General features: G+C 39.8%; 1 protein-coding gene and 1 pseudogene across 2 annotated transcripts; both read right to left on the bottom strand.

The window, feature by feature from the left end:
- Nucleotides 1–218: 218 nt before the first annotated feature.
- Nucleotides 219–869, bottom strand: LOC146657056 (uncharacterized; annotated as a pseudogene).
- Nucleotides 870–1,557: 688 nt separating this feature from the next.
- On the bottom strand, nt 1,558–22,110 carry LOC146657055 (tetraspanin-15). Of its 2 annotated transcripts, XR_014914011.1 has the most exons (9): nt 21,799–22,110; nt 16,686–16,871; nt 14,462–14,536; nt 12,337–12,432; nt 10,932–11,048; nt 8,817–8,867; nt 7,477–7,593; nt 1,944–3,164; nt 1,558–1,787 (listed from the first exon to the last, which is right to left on the bottom strand). XR_014914011.1 is itself a non-coding variant. In XM_085424864.1 (8 exons), exons 1-8 carry the CDS (start codon nt 21,883–21,885, stop codon nt 2,835–2,837), a joined length of 1,059 nt encoding a protein of 352 aa, XP_085280990.1. In that variant the 5' UTR covers nt 21,886–22,110; the 3' UTR covers nt 1,559–2,834. The 2 variants fall into 2 exon arrangements, 1 of the variants encoding a protein (XP_085280990.1); XM_085424864.1 differs by having other exon boundaries at nt 1,559–3,164.
- Between the last annotated feature and the right edge of the window lie 799 nt (nt 22,111–22,909).

Genomic DNA, 22,909 nt, shown 5'->3' with positions numbered 1-22,909 from the left:
CTGGGCAACTGTGGAAAGGAAAACTCCCTTTTAACAGGAAGAAACATTTGACAGAACCAGGCTAAGAAAGGGGCAGCCATCTGTCATGACTGGTTGGGGGGTGAGAGGCAAAAGGAAAGAAAAATGAGAGCACACATTAGCTATATGTTGCTCACATTGCCTAAAATGAACAACATATGGTTTTTTTGGACTGTGAAATAAATGCCTCAAGTCAGTTTTCAGTGAGTTGACTGAAGACTTTTCTGGATGGCCGAGCGGATGCTTGTCAGAAACAGTTCATTTCCTTTCTTGGTGAAATGAACTCCGTCGGGTAAAAAAATTGAGTTGTTGAAAAACCTGATGCGAGGATGCTCAATAATCACTCCATCAAAGCGGTCAACAGCCTTTCTAATGCTGGCATTCACAATCTTCCTGTCCTTCTTGATTTTGCCTGGATTTCCATAACTCCACACTTGACGCTCGTTGATGGATGAATATGCAAGTGTCATTGAGGGAAACTCTGTGTACAGTTGCAGCAATTCCTTCTCAATGACAGAAGAAAGTTTATAAGCAGAAAAGAGTCCCAAATCATTGCCCCCAGCATGGATTACCAGTATGTCAGGTGGACTCTGTGTGGATAGGTCCTCATAAAAATGAGGAAGGACTCCCCACCAGCGCATTCCTCCTTTGCCAAACCACTGGACTTTGGCATTAAGTCCAAAATTTTCTCCAAAAGTCTCTTTTTCTTCACCCTCGTCTCATCTGATGTAGCTGGACCCAATGATCCACACTTTTGTTTCTCTCTGGTCTTCTGGCCTCTTGTTGTCTTTCAGTGCATTTTCAGAGGTTTTGGAATCGGGGTCGGGGGGGGGGGGGCGGCGGCAAGCCATCCAGGTCCTGAAGGCTAGGGAAGATGAAGCCACTGTCAAAGTGTCTGGCTCCAAAAGTAAGTCAGTCGATGATGTGGTGACCCCTGTCAAATAACTACACTGAACCGGACTTCTTGACTTTTTTTGGCGAGTCAGTGCATTTGAATGAACCACGGATGATAAATATTATGACCTCCTGTGAGGTGCAGCATGTTTAAAAAAAACTCTGCTCCAACTTTGGTGCACAAAACTCTAGCATGTTATATGTCTATTAGTTAGGATACTTTATGGATACAGGTTGGCCTCCATTGGACTCCAAAGTTCTAATATGGCAGCCAAAAAGCCAGTTTTGGAGTTCAGACACCTTTAAAATACATCCTGCCCCAACAGGATCTTTGAGCTTAGGTCGATATACCTACATGCAGAGTGGTTTTTTCCCTCTGAGGTCTAATATAAGCTTGGCACCGTCCATTCAGTACCAAAACTAGAGAACAATTTTCAAGTCAAGCATTTGATATTCTGATAGCACAGAGTTAGAGTTTAGGGCTAGGATACTTTTTAAAGAAGACGCCACACATAGAAATCCAAGCACTTACTCGGATTTCTGGCAAGTCATTTATTGTTGCTTTACCCCCTCAATTTTCTGGAAAAAGTTTCAGCAATGTTTTGAGAGAAATGCTGCTGTTGTCAAATAATTCCCTTTGGAGGTCATAAGAGCATTTTATTCTTTATTCTGTTCATATGCAAACAGTCCTGAGAAAAAAAGAATTAAAAAGATCAGTACATAAATTCAGCTTTATTGAAATGAACAGTAGTTTTGATACAAGCAGGAGCTGAGGGAAAGCTCAAAACAGTGCACTGCACAGATACAAAAACTGCCACTGTCAGAGTTGTTGGCCCACTGGATTAGTAGTCTGGATAATCCCTTTAAAGTTGTTCCTTTAAAAGATGGGAGGAATAAAAAGATTAGTTGAAAAACATGGAGTAGATGGACCCCCCTCCCCCTCCCACTGAGAGCCAAAAGCTTGATTAAGAATTCTGCAGGAAACTAAAGTCTTAACTTGTGTAGTAAACGGAAACTCCCTTTATACCTACACTGAAAACTTCCACGCCATTCAAGTCGTTGCGGCATGCGTCGACCTGACGTGTAGTTAGACTTCTCACGAGGTTCCCGTTGGGTTATGTAGAAAGTTACAGCGCATGGTTAAAATGGGATTCTGGTTATTGCACAAGTTATGACGTAGTTGGGATGTAGAAGTATAATTCACGTGTAACACAAACTGAGTTTTTTTGTTGTCTCCCGCGACCCCGCTTTAAACTTACTTTATATACAGTACAAAACATGCATTCCATGTTATTCCACAACTATCAGTCTTACAATGTACACCGACTTCACAAAATTAAATAGAAATCATAATAAAATCAAATAATACACAAACTCTATACATCCGTCACAGACGCTACACGCAAGACATACTTGGCTACTCCTATTTCTCCAACACTTTTAAAACAAACAAACAAAACCAAAAACAAACATTTTTTCAAGGTTTTATAATTTATACACCACACTGTGCTCTGACTACTGGGCTATTTTCAAAATAGCCTGAGGTAAGCTTTAGCACATGAAGACATCCTGTAGTTCATTTTCAAAGGCTATACAAATTAAATTAAATATGATTTAGTGCCACAAATCATTGAAGATCAACAGACACAAACAAAAGAAATGTAAAAAAGGTTCCTGTTGCATGTTGTTCTCTCACATGTTGTTGTAAACAAATTCACCCACAAAGTGTCAAAGTACATTTAGTCACTTTAACTGACCAAATTTCGTTTGATCAAGTTACAGAAAGTTTCAGTTATCAAGTAGTGCAACACAATTCCAACAAACAAAATTACTCTACAGTGACAGAAAAAAAGGCAAAAAAACCTCCCAAAAGGCATGACAGGTCAAAATAATAATGATAATTAAAAAATAAAAAAGACCATTCAGTGTTCCCTTTTATGCTTGCGGCCAACGTCTACTTCATCCAGGCCAGTGGCAGATCTGGACTGCTGCAGTTTTTGGAGCTGAGAGTGTGTACGAAGCGGCTGCTTCTTGAGCTTCTCCAGGTGAATATCAATGGGGTCACGTTCAGGCTCTACGACTGGGACGGGCAGGTAGCCACCGTCCCTGGGCAGGCACATGCACCATCCGGCACCAGCCAGGTCCAACTCGCTGTAATTAAACTTCTTCAGTTTGAAGTCCACCATGTCAGCTGACTCGCTCATCTCCACCAGAAGGTTCCAGAAGATGCAGCTCAGGACGATACCCAGCAGCTGCAGGAAGATGATCAAGACACAGTCATCTTGTCAGTACTCATCTGAGTTGCTAATCATGAAAAATTTATCAAATATTTGTTATGATAATTTTTTCAAGGGGGATCTAGTGTTTTCCCTTGTTTTCCAGAGGACAACCTGAGGGCCTAAAATAAGATCAAGATTATTTTGCACTGTGAATCATCCAAAGCTACTCTAGTGGAGTCCAAGATAAAAAACAACCCCCCCCCCCAACAACAACAACAAAAACCCCAAACTGATGTATCATCAAAAATCGATTTTCTGTGTGCAATGCATTTATCAACAAGGCTGATCAATCATGCAAAAAGCATTTGAGAACTACTAACAACTCCCATGTGCTTCTTACGCGCAGGTATCTTAAATCATGCCAAGCTAAGGTTCGATATATTGAGGATTCATGCTTCTCTGCCCAACGACTCTAATTTGCTGCATAGACCCCGACTTCAACTAAAACAAAAAACGTGTTTTGAAGACAAGTCGTTCTGTCTCACCCCATCTCATCCTCCACAATAAGCAAGATGTTAAGGCAATACTCTGCTCTAAGCATCTTTTTCATCTTTGTCATTTATTTGGCACCAAGTCAACAAACAGTGCTGTCGAATAGTATTTGCCCCTTTCCCGATTTCTTAATTTTGTCCAAAAGTCAGTTTTTAAATTACAATTTAATTTATTGAGGGTAAAACACACTTTCCAACTCTACCTGGCATAAAAGTAACACAGCATTTGATAAAAAGATAAAAAGAACATCACACTAACATTCAAACAATCATAAATTCTGGTCTCAACCAGAAAATCCTGAAAGTTCATACTCTGAAGCTCAAGGACACTCATGTTATGCAGCAGGACACTGATCCAAAATACCAACAAGTCCACCTTTGGATGTTTCACTTCCCTAATCAAAGTCCAGACTTCAATGAGAATGAGATGCTTTGGCATGACCTTAAGCAGGCTCTTCATGCTGAAAAAACCTACAATGCAGCTGAATTTTTTTTTAAAGTACAAAGACAAGTGGGGCAGAATTTCTCCTCAGTGATGTGAAATATCTGATAGCAGTTATTGGTGCTAACGGGGGCACAACCATTTATTAGGTTTAAGGTCACTTTTTTTTCACACAGGGTGTGACAAATATGCAAAAAGAAAAACCTCTAAAAAAATCAGGAATGGGACCTATACTTTTTCCACAGTACTCTATTATTGAAACAGATTTTCAGTTTAGGTTTGAGGTTGGATTCAGTAAGGAAGTTCAACCATCCATTCTCTTCTGCTTTTCCTTATCAGGGTCACAGGGGGGGTGGAGCCTATCACAGCTGTCATAGGGCAGCACGGTGGTTAGCACTGTTGCTAATGTCCGACTCCACCATCAGGCCAGGGCCTTTCTGTGTGGAGTTTGCATGTTCTCTCTCCGTCTACCTGCCACAGTCCAAAGACATGCGGCTATTGGGGCTGGGTATGGAAGTTAGAAGAAGAAAATGCTACTCATCCATGCAAGTTCTTTGCTGTCACTTATTTTACCTTTTCTTTAAGAAGCTGGTGGACAGACTTGTACTATAGCGCTTTTCTATTCAGTAAAAAGCACTGAGCACATTCACCCACACTCTCCCTCGCTCTCTCTCTCTCTCACACACACAGTGCTTTTCCCTACATATTTAAATGCTCAGTAATCATTTGAAACAGATTATTTCAGTTGCCTAAGGGCAGTTGACATGCTGACTGGAGGAGGTGGATCAAAACAGCCATCTTCCAATTAGTGGATTAGTGGACATAGTTTCGTTCTATACACTGCACACAATGCCAGTGTTGGTATGTGAACTAGTCAGGGTTTTTGCTGATGGCAGTAAAGCAGCAGCAATAATGCAGAAGATTTGTTCTGCACGTTGGTGCCAGAGCTGCTCTTTCATGTGCTGAACTCACAACAGTGGACTCTGTTAATGTGAGCTGCCGGCACAGTTTGGCAGAGAAACACTCACAGTGGTAACAGAAAAATTCCATTCATAATTTCCTTTTGGAGCTTCGGCCACTACTCTGCTGTGAAGAGAGCCATGTGAATGCCGGCTCTGCAATACAATAGCAGGGCAGCAGTAGAGCGCCCTCTAAAATGGATATGTTGGAATGCATTGTATTATAAAAATTATATCCAGCTGTAACAGGATAGAAGTAGCTAATCTTTCCTAAAAATCAAGTCAGATCAGAGATAAATTTAGAATTCAGCATGAAAATCAACAAACAAAACTGGGTGCTTGCTAGATTCCCAACACTTGATCAGCTTCAGCTGCTTCCAAACAGAGAAAGTCCTCCCAGAAGGCCACCTGGCATCGCACATGCAGATTAACCATTAGAGGTTGCAGGAGACCACAAATTAAATAAATGATTCATTAGTATCAGTTTATGCAGAGTTGAATGAAACATCACTTTGAACCCACACAACAAATGAATAAATCAGGCATCAACATATAGTTAGTGTTGCTTGATGTAATGTATGAATGTGTAGGAGAATGTTCATTATAGCACCAGTGTGGGGAAGTCACCTGTGATCTTAAACCTGTGCAATTAATTTGAAAATGTGTATTTTATCCAAAAATGACAACGTTCTATTAAATAAAAATAACGACATCAGAGTGCACTGCAGTTTCAAGGAGACAGACATACAATTATCCACATTTGGCAAAAGGAGACTACTTTGTGAGGGGACACACGGAGGGTTCACCGCAAGATGCAAAAAAGCAAGAAACAGCGAAGCCAGGTTACAATTTGCAAAAAGAAATCGGAAAAGCCAGAGCAATACTGCAGCAGGATTCTTTGGACCAGGGACACTAAGATTAAGCAGTGACACAATGACACACAAAAAATGCCATAGTTTATGATCAGAACCGTGCAGCATAATTATGTCAACTTGTTCAATTATATTTTGGAAGCTGAAAGCAGGGGACTGTGTAGAAAAGCAGCATCTCTATGGTTATTGTCACGGTTTGGTGAAGACCCTCAAATAAAAGCTGAAAGTCTGCGCTGTGTAAGCAAAAGGCCAAGCTATAAAACAAGTGGTCCAGAAATATTGTATTGTGACACAATGTATGATGAGTATTTTACTTTTGTCACAACAAAGAGAAGATATAAATGTGGTAACATAGCTAACAACCACCACTGCAGTGGACACATTTTATTACAATAGAGACTATGAAAACAAAAACAACAACATCCACACTCACTAAATATCCGTACGTTAATCTGTTTCCTCTAAATATTCATTTTTTCCCCAGTCATCAGTGGGAGCGGCGTCATGAGGTCTCCACAGAAGACACAGCATTAAACTCTGCTGTTAAGAATTTCCTATTATAACCTTATAATGAATCCAAAGAACTACAAATTAAAAATAGCCTGATGTACGCTCTGTGATTAACGATTTAAAACAAGAAATAAATATCCATCCATCCATTCGCTTCCGCTTATCCTTTTCAGGGTCGCGGGGGGCACTGGAGCCTATCCCAGCTGTCATAGGGCGAAAGGCGGGGTACACCCTGGACAGGTCGCCAGTCTGTCGCAGGGCTAACACATAGGGACAGACAACCATTCACACTCACATTCACTCGCACATTCACACCTAGTGACAATTTAGATTAATCAATTAACCTATCCCCACAAGCTGCATGTCTTTGGATGGTGGGAGGAGCCGGAGTACCCGGAGAGAACCCACGCAACACGGGGAGAACATGCAAACTCCACACAGAAAGACCCCGGCCTGATGGTGGAATTGAACTCAGGACCTTCTTGCTGTGCGGCAACAGTGCTAACCACCGTGCCACCGTGCTGAAATAAATATGCATTAAAAAAAAACTACACTAATGTTTCTGTACAGAAAGTCTCAGTGTGCTGTCACATGTACACAGACTCTTATGTACAACTTCCAGAGTTACTTTCTGTTTCCATGATGCACAATATTCCTCTGTAGAGGTTGTATGAAATCTAAATTCATCCACAGGACAGTTTGTGTCCTGCCGTCTGTCCATAACCTCATATTTATTAAACATTATTAATCAGTGAGACTGTCACAATTGTGCCTACTGAAGGAAGCAGGTGAAGGTTAACTTAGGCTTTACTGAAAAAACAAATCCTGTTTTTTTTTCTGGCAGGAGAAAAGGTACTCTTTCCCAGTCAGGAAAATTTAAAAGCAAATGTACCTAACCGTCAGAGTAAGTGATGGCTTACAGTTTTGATAACAGGATTCCGCGGAAGAAGTGCAAATAGTTTAAAAAAAGAGTCGCGTTTCAGTGAGTCGGTGCCTCGAGTTTTTAATTACCTGTGGCAGCCCAATGGCACAGCAGAGTCCAACGGTTTTTCCAATGTTGTCACTCATCCAGAGGTTGACTGCGTGGATGCAGCCTCGCACATGGATCAGCTCATGCAGGGTTTCACGCTGATACACAGACCAGACGAAGACAACAACAAGACAGTTTCATTTTCAAAGTCAAACTGAGCTGCCGCTAAAAATAAACAGAAGTAGAGAATTTCGACAAAGTACAAAACTGTAACACTAATTAGCCGCAACATTAAAACCACAGACAGGTTAAGAGTTTAACATTGATCTCTTTACAATGCAGTGACCAGCTGGGGTCACTTGTGTGAATGTATGTTTTACATGAACACCAACAAAAACACTGGTACAAGCCAAACACACTCCATACAAACGGTGCTCCCTGATAGCAGTGGCTTGTGGAAGGAAGAGTTCAAGGAACCCAATAGAGAGTTCAAGGCATTGACCCGACCAATAGAAATCATCAGATCCTGATCTAGTCAAGCCTCCGTGGAATGTGCTGGAACAAGCCTGATGCCCCACCCTAAAACCCACAAGAATTCTGTTGCCATTGCTCCAGTGCCAAACACAACAGACAGTCAGAGGATCATTGGCAGAGGTGTTGCCCATGCAACATCATGCAGGTGGTTTTAATGCTGTGGCTGACTGGTGTGAGGTAGAAGTCACTTTCTGCAGTCACAATTAAAAAGTAGATATTATAAAAGTAGATATAAAGTAATACAAATGAAAAGTCAACTGAATACAAGATGGTTGACAGCCATTAAAATAAATGCATTCTTACAGTATTAGCATTTCCACAATACTACATCATACTAATGTCAGGTAAAGAAAAAAAAGGGGGTTACTCAAGTAATATATGAGGAACACATTAAAGTTGAATTCCTCACGTATCTTTCAGTGTGTGTGTGTGTGTGTGTGTGTGTTCAGACAGATTTGTTTGTATGTAGATCTCCACATTAAAGGAAAGACAGATTTGGACAGCGGTGTTGAGAGGAGATCAAATTACATTTAGTCACCTACAGAAGTCAAACATTGACAGGATTGGACAGAGTAAGGCTGTCAAAAAAAGCAGCTGCAGGACTGCAAGATTCACTGTAGATGTCATATTACTTGACAGAAGATCAAGATGTCGGTATTACGAAACAGCGTTTGAACAGAAAAACAACAACATCTACTTCAATATACGTTTGTGCATCAGAAGGTGAGGCTTGCCCTCAGTTACATGGTGGTTGTGTTGACCCGTATATATGAGATCTCCAAAAATGTTGATGTTATGATCCACAGATAGAAAAACCATGTGATAAAAGTTATTATGTTGTTCCTACCTGTTTATCCAGAGTCTGGTAACCACACAGGGTGTTGATGACGTCTTCCGTCTGTGCAAAGAGCAAAGATGTCTAGAGTCAGAAACAAGATTTAAGCTGAGCCACGGTGACCAGAGACACCACCATGTAGACTGAAGCTCCTCACAGGGGGGTTGCTCCTGTCCCCTGCCAACTAGAGCGTAAACTCAGGCCTTGGCAAAAAGGCTGCAGCCATGACAGATAGGAACTGATAATGGCACAAACATAGCCAACGTTCAGCCTTCATAAGCAACTCTTCTATCTCTGCTCTGTGTGTGTGTGTGTGTGTGTGTGTGTGTGTGTGTGTGTGTGTGTGTGTGTGTGTGTGTGTGTGTGAAGAGAGAGAGAGAGCTGGATAACTGTCATTAATTTCTTCAGCACACTCCGCTGCTTCCAGAGACGCTATCAGTGCTTTGAGCACAAGAGCAAGAATGATACTCGGCATATGGGAGATGGAAGGTGGCCGCAAGTGACCAACATTTCCCTTAGAGAAAGAAATCATCCAAAGGCTCATACCTTTGATTCACACCCTATTTCCTGTTAGCTGGATGATGTTTTTCTCTCACAAAATCAATTACGAATGGGTTGTGGAGATAAAATCCCCCCTTCTTTCTTTGATAAAGCACAGGCCATCGCTACCCTGATGAGAACTTGTGGACATGTATGAGCAGGACAGAGATAATCAGACAGAGCAGCAGGTCAAGGTAATATCACTGATGACATCACTCTTTCCTGGCCACAAGATATCAGTATTTGCCAATTAGAGGGCTGAAGTGGCTCTAAAATGTGTTCCCACCATAGACAGAATGTCTGCGAGGCTGGTTTAACCTCCTAGGACCTGGCGTCCACATATGTGGACATCACATTTTGGGTTATTTAGACAAAATACTCAATTTAACTCTACAAGGGCCTGATATCCACTTACGAGAACATTATACTGCTACTGTTCTATCGAAATTTTAAACGAACATCGTCATATGTGGCTCTCATTTTTCTTAGAAACAAAAATTAGGTAAAAAAAAAAAATCTGGTAATTCTTTGTTTTTACATTCATCGGGTCCCAATCAGCCCAAATATCAAAGAGAAATTAAAAATGCATGCTGTGGAAGAGTTCGGGTCTTAGGAGGTTAAAGAGCCATTTGAGGCCTTTGAAATAACCAAACATACACAAACTTTGTGTTGTTCATATGCCCATATAGCCATACATCTGTCTGAAAAACAAGTAGTTCAAACCTAAGTTTCTGCTTTAGCTGCAAGCTAAGCTCTCTAACTTCCGGAGGACTTCAAATGCCTGTAGCTGCAAGCAAAGGAGTAAGCAGCAAATCACTTTTCACTGACGGTGAGTTAGCATCAAAAGTCATAGCCTCACACATACAATTATCTGGTAAGCATGGGAACATAAATGTACAGCATTAAAGCATTAAACTATTTCCATATCTCCAGTAAAGAGGGCAGATGTTCAATCAAACGCCGATTATTCTAACTTGGTTAGTCTCAGTGTAAAGAAAGAGTCATCTGATCATGATCCATAATTAACATCAACAGCAGCTGAAGTAAACATTTAGATATTTAAGTACAAATTTTCCTGCGTCTTCTTTCCTCTTTTATGGTGTCTGGGAACTGTAAACTCACTAACAGCAGAGGAAAACTAATAACATATGTCTGCTAATGTAATCCCGATGTCCCCGGTTATATTTTTATATTTTATAAAATATAAAAAAACACTGCCCACTACAGTGTTAAGCTATAAATTAGACTCTTTGATTTAAAAAAAAGAAGAAGCTTAAAGACATTTCTAAATTTGACTCCCTTACATGGGCTCATGTCGAGCTAATGGTTCAGATGTTCAAATGATTGAGTTTTCTGTGAGCTGATTTATCTTACCTGCTCTTCTTCCTTTTTAAAAAAAAATTGTTTTGTTTGACCAGCATTGAAACTGAAAGGTAACAACGGATTTTGCTCTCAATTATCAGAATTACAATGGACTGGACTCTAGGTGTAAATAAATCCCTAACCAGCACCAGAAACATCATGGTTTTAATAACAGCTTCCATACCATGTTTGTATCGTCTGTGTATGTGTGTTGTTTGAACTCACCTTGTGGCGAATACAACATGTGTATGGAACCCCACATGCTAGTGGACCAGTACCATTGCAGAAATGGTACTGGTTGACTTTCCAGTCTTTATACTCATCTCCTCCACAACATGAAAACTGGGAAATAAATGAGGGTAAAGGAAAAAGGCTGTTAGGAGCCAAGCATGAAGCAATAACAAAACAAAAGAGTGCCTAATTCAAAGCGGTGCCTGTATATCCACCTCCTACAGAAATGTCACTGTGGCAATGCAGTAGAAATGAAGTGGTCATGTAAAGACAGGAGAGTTTCTGGCAATCAGTTAAAGGCTATCATTTTAAAGCACTTCAAGGAGAAAATTCTCCCCTTGACAAAGGACATCTCCATTTCTGCAATCACCTGGGCACAGCTGCATGCTGTTACACAAGACAGCACACAGATAAGACAGGAGGACAGGCAAGCAGGAGCAGGATTTACTGTGCTCTCCACTGATGAAAAAGTCCCTCGATAGAAAGCCTTTGAAAACGCTGTGATAGTTAAGAGGCAACATATCATTCCTGAGTAGACACTGAAAGCTTAAATGTCCTTTTCAGCCGATCTTTAAAGTTCAATAAATAAATATCCTGTATCTGAAGAGTGTTAGGTCAGCAGAGCTGACAATAGGTGCAATCTAAGTGCAGTACCTATAAAAAGCAAACAACTGAACTCGTTTAAATTTGGCTGTCATTCCCTATGAAGCAGTCACGCTGTGCAGCAGTACACAGGCCATGATGTTTACTGTGCCACACCACACAGATTCCTAATTCTGCACAGTTATTGTCTGTGTTTGGTTCCTGCCCACAGCCGTACCATACTACATTTGTATGCAGCAGAAACAGTCTCCTAACGTTTTGATCACATCTTGTACTAATATCAGAGCTCACTCCCTGGATATCCCACTTGCACTTGGGAGCACTCAATCTCACTCTATGTGTCAAATTAAGGACTTTCTTTTTCAGAAAGTAGAATGTGGTGAGCAGGACGGGTGGTACATCTCAGCCCTGCTGAAAAAGAATAGTTCATAACCCCTAAAACCTCTAAAAATTCCTGTGAGTGTGAACTACTTCATGTACAAACTGTGTTTGAGCATGCACTTCTGAAGGGTGAACTAGCACGAGACCGTCTCCTATTAAGGTGGAGCTTAATATACTATAATAATGAGACAATTACTCTGGTTATCCACTGGCAGATCACTGAGTGAGACTTTAGACACAGTCTGCAAACACACTCAAGCACATGAAATACTTAAAAAGTTGTCTAGATAACCTCTAGATGGTATAGCCCACATCCTATTATTCCATTGGCTCATCAGTCAGCTACGGCACCTGTATAGAAAAGTATTTCACAAAAAGACGCACTGTCTGTCAACATTTTCTAATGCATCACTACCTTTTGCTGCACGTAGTCCAAGATGTTTTTGAAGTCGAGATCGTCGTAGTAGTGTTTAATTCCTTCTCGTATAGTGCTCTGAAACAAGGCAGACGTCTAGATGACACAGAGGGAGAAACGCAGAGGAGAAGGGGTCATGGTTATAAATAATGGCAATCATAAAGTACACCGAAGAAATAATGGGCTGACCAGAGCTGATTATAGTTCTGACTGGGAGTAATGTTCAGTACACTCAGAAGGTTTTCTGATCCTTCAAAGTTTTCTATATTTTGTTATATTTTAGGCTCATTTTAAAATGGATTCAGTTCATTTTCACACTTGTTCTTCTTCAGAAAAACAGGCTTTACTTACTAAGTACTAAGTGAAGAGTCTGAATACTTATAAAAAATTAAAAGCACCTTATGAAAGCACCTGCAGCTGCATGATATCTACAGGTCTTTTGGGGATTGATTGTATCAGCTGACACACCTGTATTTTACCTGTCCTCCTCCTTCTTCTTTTTTTAAAAAAAATATATATATTTTTGGCCTTTTTCAGCTTAATTTGATAGACACAGTGAAGAGAGGACAGGAAAGCAGGAGCAGAGAGAGCTCTAACCCGGGCCAGCCGCTATCAGCTGTATGGCATGTGGTTGCCCGCTCCAGGCACTGAACTAAACCCGCGCCCTCAGGCATCTTTCTTCTTAAAGGTCGTCTTGTTGGCAGAATTGTTCACACTTACCCAGCTTGGTAGGGGAGTGTCAGTGTACAGCAATTTTCAGGCTTGTCCAGTGATATTCTACTAGGTTCATATCAGGACTGTGCTACTCGAGAGCATTAAACCAGCGGTCCCCAACCTTTTTGGTGCCACGGACCAGTTTATGCCCGACATTATTTTCACGGACCGGCCTTTAAGGTGTCGCGGATAAATACAACAAAATAAAACTAGTACCGGTACCAAAAAAAGAAGATTTATTCATAACACACGTGAAAAGACCCAGGAAAACAGAGTTAACGATAAAAACGATAACAAAATAACGCTGAAAACCGATAAAAACCCTGAAAACCATACATTTCACACCTGAGCCTCAACTCTCGCGGCCCGGTACCAAACGACTCACGGACCGGTACCGGTCCGAGGCCCGGGGGTTGGGGACCGCTGCATTAAACCATTGTTAACATGGAGACCGTTTCCCCTCAGAAGAACAAGAACACTGGAAAACACTTTCCTTTAGGATTGCACCATCTCGGCAGGGCTAGCATAGTATAGAGTGATCGAAAGGTCGGGGGGTTTGAATCCACTGAATGGCTACCCTGAGTACTCCTGAGCAAGGTACCATCCTCACATACTGCTCCCCGGGCGCTGGACTGGTGGCTGCCCACTGCTTCACTGAGTGAATGGGTTAAATGCAGAGGAGTAATTTCCTATGGGGATTGTTAAATATCAACAAAATCCCAACAGGATTAACAAAGTATATATTATTTATTTAATTAAATTTTATTATTATCTCTTCCTGCATTCATCTTTTACTTTATTCTGACAATTTTGAACCTGTTGCAGAAGAATATGGCCAGAGCATGATGCTGCCACCGCCATGTAGTGCCTGTGGTTCCAGGCACTATGAACCGAAACACTTCAAATCACTGTATTTTACAACTTGCAATGGCCCAGAAACCTTCATGCATCCTTTCCCAGATCTGTGGATTGTAGGAGATTCATCAACTAGGTCAACAGACAGTTCTCTCAACTTCGTAATTTGGTTTTCCATCTGAAATTCCATCAACTGTCTGACCATCTGTAGGCAGGAGTGTGCTTCTGGTAATCACGTCCAGTGAATTCAATTAGGCATATTGCTTTGAGCTTTAGCATCTTAAGGACCTTTACCAGAAGCAGGATGCAGTATAGCATGCACAACCATGAGTATCATAACAAAGGGCCTGAATACAAATATAAATGAGGTAATTCCAGCCTTCCATTTCTAAGAAATAAGCAATTCCAAACTCTCCATTTTGGCTCATCAGTTTTGAGTTTTGTATTCAGACTGATGAGGAAACAAAATATTGAAGGGACTGAAAACCATGCAAAAAACACTGCACCGTGGACTGAGTAGACTGCAATAGATGCACAGAGGACATGAGATGTTTACCTTTTTTTCAAAGATCAGAGCTGTGGCGAGAGCAATTGCCTGGAGAAGCAGCAAGACACAGAGAACACAAAGGAACTGTGGAAGAAGAAGAAAAAAAGAGTTACACAGCATAAAAGTATATAATGGGTAATGGTGTGCTGACAAACTAAGAAAACAAACTAGATCTATTATTTTTTAAAACCAAGAATAAATTTAATTCTGTAATCGAGCAAAATGTGCTCAGTTCAGTTGCTCAACACAAAGATGCACAGCATAATGGACCCGTTTCAGATTTCAGGCTAAAAACCCACCAACACTGAACAGCCAAGACCTGCTGTCATACAGAAACTGAAAAAAGTTCAAAGCTAATTGGAATTATTTGTTAATTTAATTTTGTTATAAGTATATAACAAGTATAAGTATATACACCCCCGGCTTTTCCGTGGCATGCTTCCAGAACTGTCTCGTCACAAACAGGGCCAGCTAACTCATTTTACTTCTTTAACTTGATGATTGACAAAAATGAACTGGGCTGTTGAGTTGTTTGTGCATTATCTGAAAGCTGTGATAAACACTTGTTCAAAGATCATTTATAAGTGAGGAATGGCCTCTCTGTAATTCTGTTGTAAATTATTAATAGATTGTAAGAGTTCAGACTTTCAGTTTATTAGGTCACTGACATTATTACTATTAAGCTTAATGATATTGTTGATTTGAACCCGGTCCTCCAGTATTTAAAGTATTTTTGGTTATTTATTTGAACAATACACAAATCTGCAGATGTTCTGCTACTATACAATTTGGCTTAAGCATGTACTGATTGGCTCAAATGTAAGCTTTAGATTAGTGTCTGTTTTAACAGAAAACACTTAAGAATAGGCACACTGCTTTAGTAAAACTGTCATTAAATCTTCAATTAATTCTTCAGTTTTTTGGAAACAGAGTTAAACAAAAAACAAAAGAACTTGGTAAAATTGGGTTGCTATAAAGAGAAGCAAATACCAGTTGAGGGGAACATAATTTATATTTCCCCATTAACTTCATGTCTTTCACGATATAAAATTAGTTCTTTTCATCACAGTATAAACAGAGGCATTACATTTTTTTTATTGCCAACTTTTAATCCCCCTTTTAATTTAAGTTATTTAGCTATAGCTAATTAGATTGTTACACAGCAAACACAAAAAACATTTCCCTGCTCCCTTTGAGTTTTTTTCTTCCTACTACTGTCAAACCACGAGCTGTGCTGAATTTAAGGAGTAAAGAGTGATCAGTGGTTTAAATGGCTGTGAACTCATTTTTATGCGGTTTGATGAATGTGGCAATTTGTGCATGAATATATCCAGAAACATGTTTAAATAAATGTTTTACTTTGCATTACCCGTTTCATTCTGAAACCAAATGTCAAGTTTACAAAATTATCAACACAAACATAAACATGAATACATTATTCTGTATTAAAAAGAATAGCATCAACACAGATATGGTAAATATAAAATACAGTCATGGTCAGATGTTTGTATACACTCATCACGGTCATGATCGTCTGAATTTTTAATGAATTCTTTGAACTGTTCTTTTTCCAGGGTGGAATGATTGTACAGCATACATTTTTTCTGGCTTTGAAAAACAAGAAGTGTGTGCACACATTTGAATTTGTTTTTGATTTCCACTCAAGGCTCAAATATATACACGCTCACTAATATTTTTAGTGAAATGTCCATTAGCAAGTTGCACCTTGACCAGATGCTTTTACATCAACAAGCTTCTGGCATAATTCTGACTGGATATTTGACCATTCTTCTTGGTAGAATTCATTCAAACTGGCTGGTTTCCTGATAAGGAGCTGGCTTAGTCCACAAACTGTCGATATGGTTTGTCATTTCTCAAAAAGAACAGTTAAAAAAATAATAATTAAAAACCATAAATTACCATGACATTCATGCCCATGATGAGTGCATATAAACTTCTGACAACAACTGTTTATCATTACAATTAACCTCATCCATTCATGCTTCTTCTTATTTTCTGTCATATACAGGATGGTAGGCGCTCATATTAAACACCTCCAAATCTGAGAATGAATGGATGCAGAGCACCAAGGCCCAGTATAAGATAAACCAGGATTATTTTGAACTGGGAGCCCGCAAAGTGAAACTTTATTAGATTCCAGGAAATATGAAGCAAGAAAATGAGCAGTACCTGCAAGACACATCCCCCACCTGTCCGCCTCCATCTCCCTTACCATGTGTAGCAGGGTCTTATTGTCCCGGAGGGATCCAACCATGCCCACCACTGACACAGTGAACATGACCAAGCCCAGCAGGATGAGCACCACGGCAGGAGCCAGGAAAAGACCCTCCAGGGTTCGATTCTTCTGCCTTTCCACTTCAGCATACACTCCCACGCACAGTACACAAAGACCCATCAGCTGGACAGACAGAGAAACAGAATCGGAGGGAGGTCATGCGATGAATACGTCAGAAAATCTTACATCTTACATCAAAAAACTTTATATTTACCTGTATATTTACTGTGATACTGCTTGGTGAGTAGTACAGACTGACAACTTTAAAGGACTTAAAAGTCTAAATTTCCTGCTTCAACACTTGCTTTAATATTTTTCAGAATTAAGATGCCCTTTTAGTCAAAACTGTCTAAGAAGAAATGCCAAAGCCAATAGACAAGGCTGAGCTACTAAATGGAAACTAAAAGCAGTTTGTTGAAAATGAAAAGGAACAAACAAAAACTTGATATGAATTTGACTGGTATGCTTCTCTTATGTGGGTAAAAAAGCTTTAGCATGCAAACAATTTACCCTGCCTGCTTAAAGGCTGACTCAGACATTTAATTGAGAGGTGATACAAATCCCTCTTTAAAAAAGTATCTTTAATAGTTCAGCAAAGGTCACTTCCACGTAATTTCTACTGTCACAGTTTACTTGAGGCCAGACTAACAAATTATTGTTAGGTGAATGTGTTACTTCTCAGCCAGGATGAGGCTCCAGACCACTCAAAATTCATATATCTGTCCATCCAACTTAGGTCATAGTGGGGGCTCGAGCCTGTCACAGCTGTCATTGGGCGAGCAGCTGGGTACACTCTGGACAGGCCGCCAGACCACGACAGTGTTAACACAGAGGACACACAATCGTACACTATCAGCCCATGCCTCCTTCTGTGGGAGGAAGCTGGAGAGAACCCATACAGGCACAGAGAGAACATGCAACATGCAAGGCCACAGCCAGCCAACTACTGCACCACTATGTCAACTGCAATATACCCACTCACTGACGTTACACAGAAAATGAAAGAAAGTGAAGTCACAATTGGCAATTTATAAGCCCAAACCATTTTACACTTAAAAGGAGGAAGCAGCGCAATAGCTCAAATTTTAAGTTGCGATCGGAAGCGAGAGGTTTCAGGCTTCACACAGCTGAGCACCGTGCATGTACAAGATTGCACTGGTCTTTAATGAGTTTAATCAAGATCACACAAAGAAACTTTGAGTTATGAGTAATGACCTGCTGAACCTCAATCTATGCTAGGTTTCTTGCCAGTCTTTATCACTTAGAGCAAAGTTGTATCACTCAGTCGGACAATGCTGTATACCTAATATGGTGCTGACGCAGTCAAAATCAAAGAAGTGACTGCAATACATACATAATTAATGTTAATTAATTATTTAATTACATGATTAATGTTATGTGTCTGGTGTTTAAGAGGCGGATGTCCACAATAAGGACAATGCTGGACAATACTTCCCACCCACTCCATGACGTGCTGGCTGGTCACTGGAGCACATTCAGTGAGAGACTGAGATGCACCACTGAACTACACAGGAAATCATTCCTGCCTGTGGCTCCCTGCACAACTCCTCCATCTAATGCACAGTACACAGTGCAACAGTTAAACCCTTCTGAACATGCTCTACAGTAAAATAACAAAGTTTTACAGGTAGAGTAAAATGTCAGTCTGTATATTTCACCTCTGCAATATTATGGATATTTGTAATTGAGCTTTTTGAAAATATTAGAGCTATTTCTTATATTTTGTAAACTTTGTAATATATTATATTATTTAATTTAGTTCAGTTTGTTACTGTTATTGTCTTGGAGCAACTGTAACCAAACAATTTCCTTAGGGATTAATAAAGTATTCTAATTCTAATTAAAACCAAGAAAGAGTGCAAGAGAAAGTTTTGGGTTTTTTTGTCAAGCATGTTGAATAAAACTTCTGGGTGAAATTTTAAGGTAATTTAAAATGTCCTTTGCATTACTTTTGATTGTTGAATTTTTAGGCCTCAATTACAGCACCGTGTGCCTATTTAGGCTCGCTTTTCATCAATTCATCCATCCATTCTCTTCTGCTTATCCTTAACAGGGGGCTGGAGCCTATCTCAGCTATCATAGGGTGAAAAGCTTCATAGATCTTGCTATTCTGTCACAGGACAAACACAGAAAGACAGAGAACCGTTCACATTTAAGCGGGATTTACAGTCCCGCAAATGTGTCCGTCTGCATACGGACAAAGAGGGGGGGACGCATGGGGAGATCCGAGATGTGCTCCTGTGCAGTCCTCCAAGATCCTGAGTGTGGGTTGCTGAAGTAGATGACGTAATTGATTGCTAAATGTTGAGTGGCTGACAAGTGGGCCGAAACAGAGAAGGTAGCTATAGCGGGGTTCACTGGGAAAAGTTGACCTGGTCGACGATCTTACTGTGAGGTAACAGTTCTAACCCACCGTGCCATCGTGTTTCATTTCTTCTATACCATCCCAGCTCACAGCAAATACTAACAAATACCAGCCCTTCAGACTTCGAACCCTAATTAAAAGCAGAGATTAGCCAGTGTATTTTAAGTTTGGATAAACAACACCACCAATCCTACAGGGACAGCAAAAACACTGGAGCATCTTTTAGCCTGCGTTCAGTTTGTTTTGTCCCTCTGTGCAATCAAATCAAATCAAATGAGAGCAGAATTACATTGTTGCTGCAGTAACACAAAGCTGGAAATGCTCCCTTCAGACATTTTCAATCTGCATTACGCAATATCAGTGATGATGGCCTCATTTTACTGCTTAAATTCTCTTGTATGGCTGATTTAGGAATCGTTCCTAAGAGATATGACCTTTATAGATAAAATCTAAAGTAAATAATCTCCCAGTTTATTAAATGTACAGATTCAGAAGCTTTGGTTTCTTGTAAACAAACCCCTAAATGGGCTGGAGCTGCCCTCGTTGCTCACATAATGTTGGATAAAAGCAAGAAAATGTGAAAGGATTGTAAGGGGCACAGAAAAAGGGGCAAAAATGTATGCTGGTGAAACATAATGATCATCATTACATAATAACAAACAACCCCAGGTCCATAGTCACACCCTTGCTTTACACTTTGGTGTCCAGACAGTTTCATTAGTTACTTTCTGCTGACATATGAGAAAAATAGAGGGTTGCTTAACTAATGGAAGTGGTAGAAAAAGGGAAGGACCAACCCGTAGTTGCTTCCCTGTTATTGATTTTCATTTGGAAACAGAGGCAATCTGCTTTAAGAGTAGGGTCCATCTACTTCAGCTCCAATTACAATTCACAACCATCTATAAAGCACTGGCAGATCCTGTACATCTGGCTTATTTCCAATATCAGTGCTAACCTTTCTCACAGAAGTAAAGAAGATAAGAGAGTTAACACAAATGGGTCACAAACCCCCAAAACCACATTGGGTTGTGAGGGGGCCAAAAACAGTGACACATTCACACAATTCTGTGCGTGTTTGACTGTAATAATTAATAATTAAGCATTAAGAGAGAGACATAGGTGAAGGCTGACTAGATGAACGTCAGTTTGCAGTGCTAATGGAAACAAGTTAAGCTTATAGCTTATATATAGCTGGCTGTGGTGCAAACTGAACATTACTCTAACATTCGTTCTGGAATTCAAAATGATATTGAGGAGGGGTTATGGATGCCGGGAGGCAGGGGAAAAAAAACACATGCTAAGAATGACTCATCTTTACTTCTTAATGCCCTTGCAAGACATTCATGGACTCTTCCAGCATTTTAAGTGGTTGCCAGATCCTTAATTATCACCAGCCACTTTATGAAGGAATAACACGAGAAAATTCAAGCAGATTGTTCATTAAGCTGCCAAAATTCCTGCAGGGATAGAGAACTTCTGCAGCTAAAACTAAAGTTAAATGGTTAAGTGCAACTTACTAAAACAGAGCTGGACATGCAATAATGAAATGTCAGATTTTGATGTCACCTTTGCATAAGTGTGACCATCCTAATGAAACTTTATGTCAGTGTTTACATTGATAAAATTTAAATTAGTCAATTTATCTACTGGGCTAGTTAGGAGTCAAAGAAATCTGTTTCTGTTTGCTCACCTTCCTTCACCTTAAAGTAATAAACTGAATAATCTGTGTGTAATAATGTTATTATGTACATTAAACTATTTGTACAACCGCGATGATTAAATAAAGATAATCGAATGAACATGAATAAAACACAATTTCTGGATTTAACCTGCATTACAAAAATGATACGATGTATTATTAGGAATTATAATAAGTAAAAGAATTAGCATCTATCAGCGGCGCCGGATTTTCTGTCGGCGTATTATTTACTCACGTCATCGTACCTTTAACTGGATCCAACGCCCTGCACCACGATGCTGTTTGTTAGTCCGAGCCCCCGGTGTATTGTTTTAATGCCAAATTGAGGAATGAATGTCTTATTTAAAAGGCAGGTGTTATAACAGGTTATGCTTTGGGACGATACATGGGGCCTTATGGGAAAATGTCTTTCCGCAGACGTAACCAGCTAGCTAGTATCCAGACAATTCCAAACCGAAAGCCATTGGAAAAACACACCCAATTTAATTCTACATTTCCCAACACAAAGTAGTGATTAGAAACTCTTAAATTCCTAATAATTATAATATTTTAGTAAATGTGGAAAGTGTGCTATCGAACTCAATACGGTTTCTTTCAGTTTGATCACACATATATCCAATCTGAAGCTGTGCCCCATATGTAGGTGGAATTTAGCTAGTGTACAAGGAAAATCAGTGATTTCCATTCAAATTACAGTTCAAAGACCATTTATCTTTGTTCAGTGATATATGCCGAATTCCATAGTAGATTGTGTACTTTTGCAATATGGCTTAAGTTATATGCTACAAAATACACATGACCCTACAGCAGGTGGTATATATTGAAACACCAGTGTTTTCAATGATCTTTGGAATGATGTCTTGGCGATGATACTGGATGCTTAGGGTCTTGAGTTAGCAGACACTGTTGCAGCGCAAATGAACTTACTACCAAGGCTGACATTAATTTTTGGACCAGAAACTTACCGAGAAGAGCATTGAGTAGATATTTAAGGTAAATTTGATGAAGTAGTAGAAGTAGTTGGTTTTCCTTAGTTCATTGTAGGAAGGCATGGTTGCTTGCGATAATAAAGCTAGCTTAAAAAAAAGCTAACTAGCTATCTCTCGTTTAGTTCGAGCGATATAAAAAAAATAATGAAAAATAAAATATTCTTGAAGAAATACAAAACAAAAACTTTTAGGAGACCTAGTTGTGTTTTAATAACGTAGCACCTCTCATTTCTCATATATTATTGTGGCTCACCACCGAAACAAAACCACTTCCGTGCGGCCGGCCAGTCCACGCTTTGTTTTGACTACATTCTTAAAGGGGCAGTGCACACAACCTCATTTACTTCAACTCAGCAGCCAGCTACTGTACACCTGTAACAGCATTTGTTGCTTAGTTCAAGTTTTTGCACTTATTTATAGATATGTATTTTTGTAGCGTTTATGGGAAAAACATAGCAATGCAAAGCAAGACAGTCTGTATTTTAATTTAAAGGTGCTCATGGCTCCCTGAGGTAGCATAATGCCCTCAAAATGCTGACAAAAGTCTGTCTTTGAAAGAGTAGGATTCTAAAAAATAAGAATAAAATAAAATAACCACCCTCAAAAAACAACTAAATAAATAAATGCGTGAAAAATGTTTGTAAATGAATTGGTTTTGGATTAAAAAATTAATAAATAAAATTAGAATATAGGCAGTAGGGACTGTTACAAGCAGTGCGCAATCAATGTGCAGTTTATTAGTTACACCATTTCAGCTGGCAGTTAACACAAATATCTAATCAGCCAGTCATGTGGCAGCAACTCAGGACATTTAGACATGTAGTCATAGTCATGACGACTTGTTGAAGTTGTGGAATGCAGATAAAAGGTGGTTTATGGGCCTTTTTGCTGCTAATAATGTCCATTGAGTGGACTTTTAACATCCAAAGAGGGTGGCAAATGGGTTGATATGAGTATTTCAGAGACTTGATCTGCTGGGATTTTCCCACACAACCATCTCTGGGGTTTACAGTGAACGGTTAAAAAAGCCAAAGTATTCAACCCGTTCTCACTCCCAAAGCGTAACATAGATGCGCAGCAGTTTTAA

This window comes from Rhamphochromis longiceps, linkage group LG12 (genome assembly GCF_057381845.1).
Source record: "Rhamphochromis longiceps isolate RC_006_pf linkage group LG12, R_longiceps_female_GT1.1, whole genome shotgun sequence".
In the NCBI taxonomy this organism is placed as follows: Eukaryota; Metazoa; Chordata; class Actinopteri; order Cichliformes; family Cichlidae; genus Rhamphochromis; species Rhamphochromis longiceps.
Note: the sequence above shows the minus strand (reverse complement) of the source record. Positions and strands in the feature narration are given on the sequence as shown.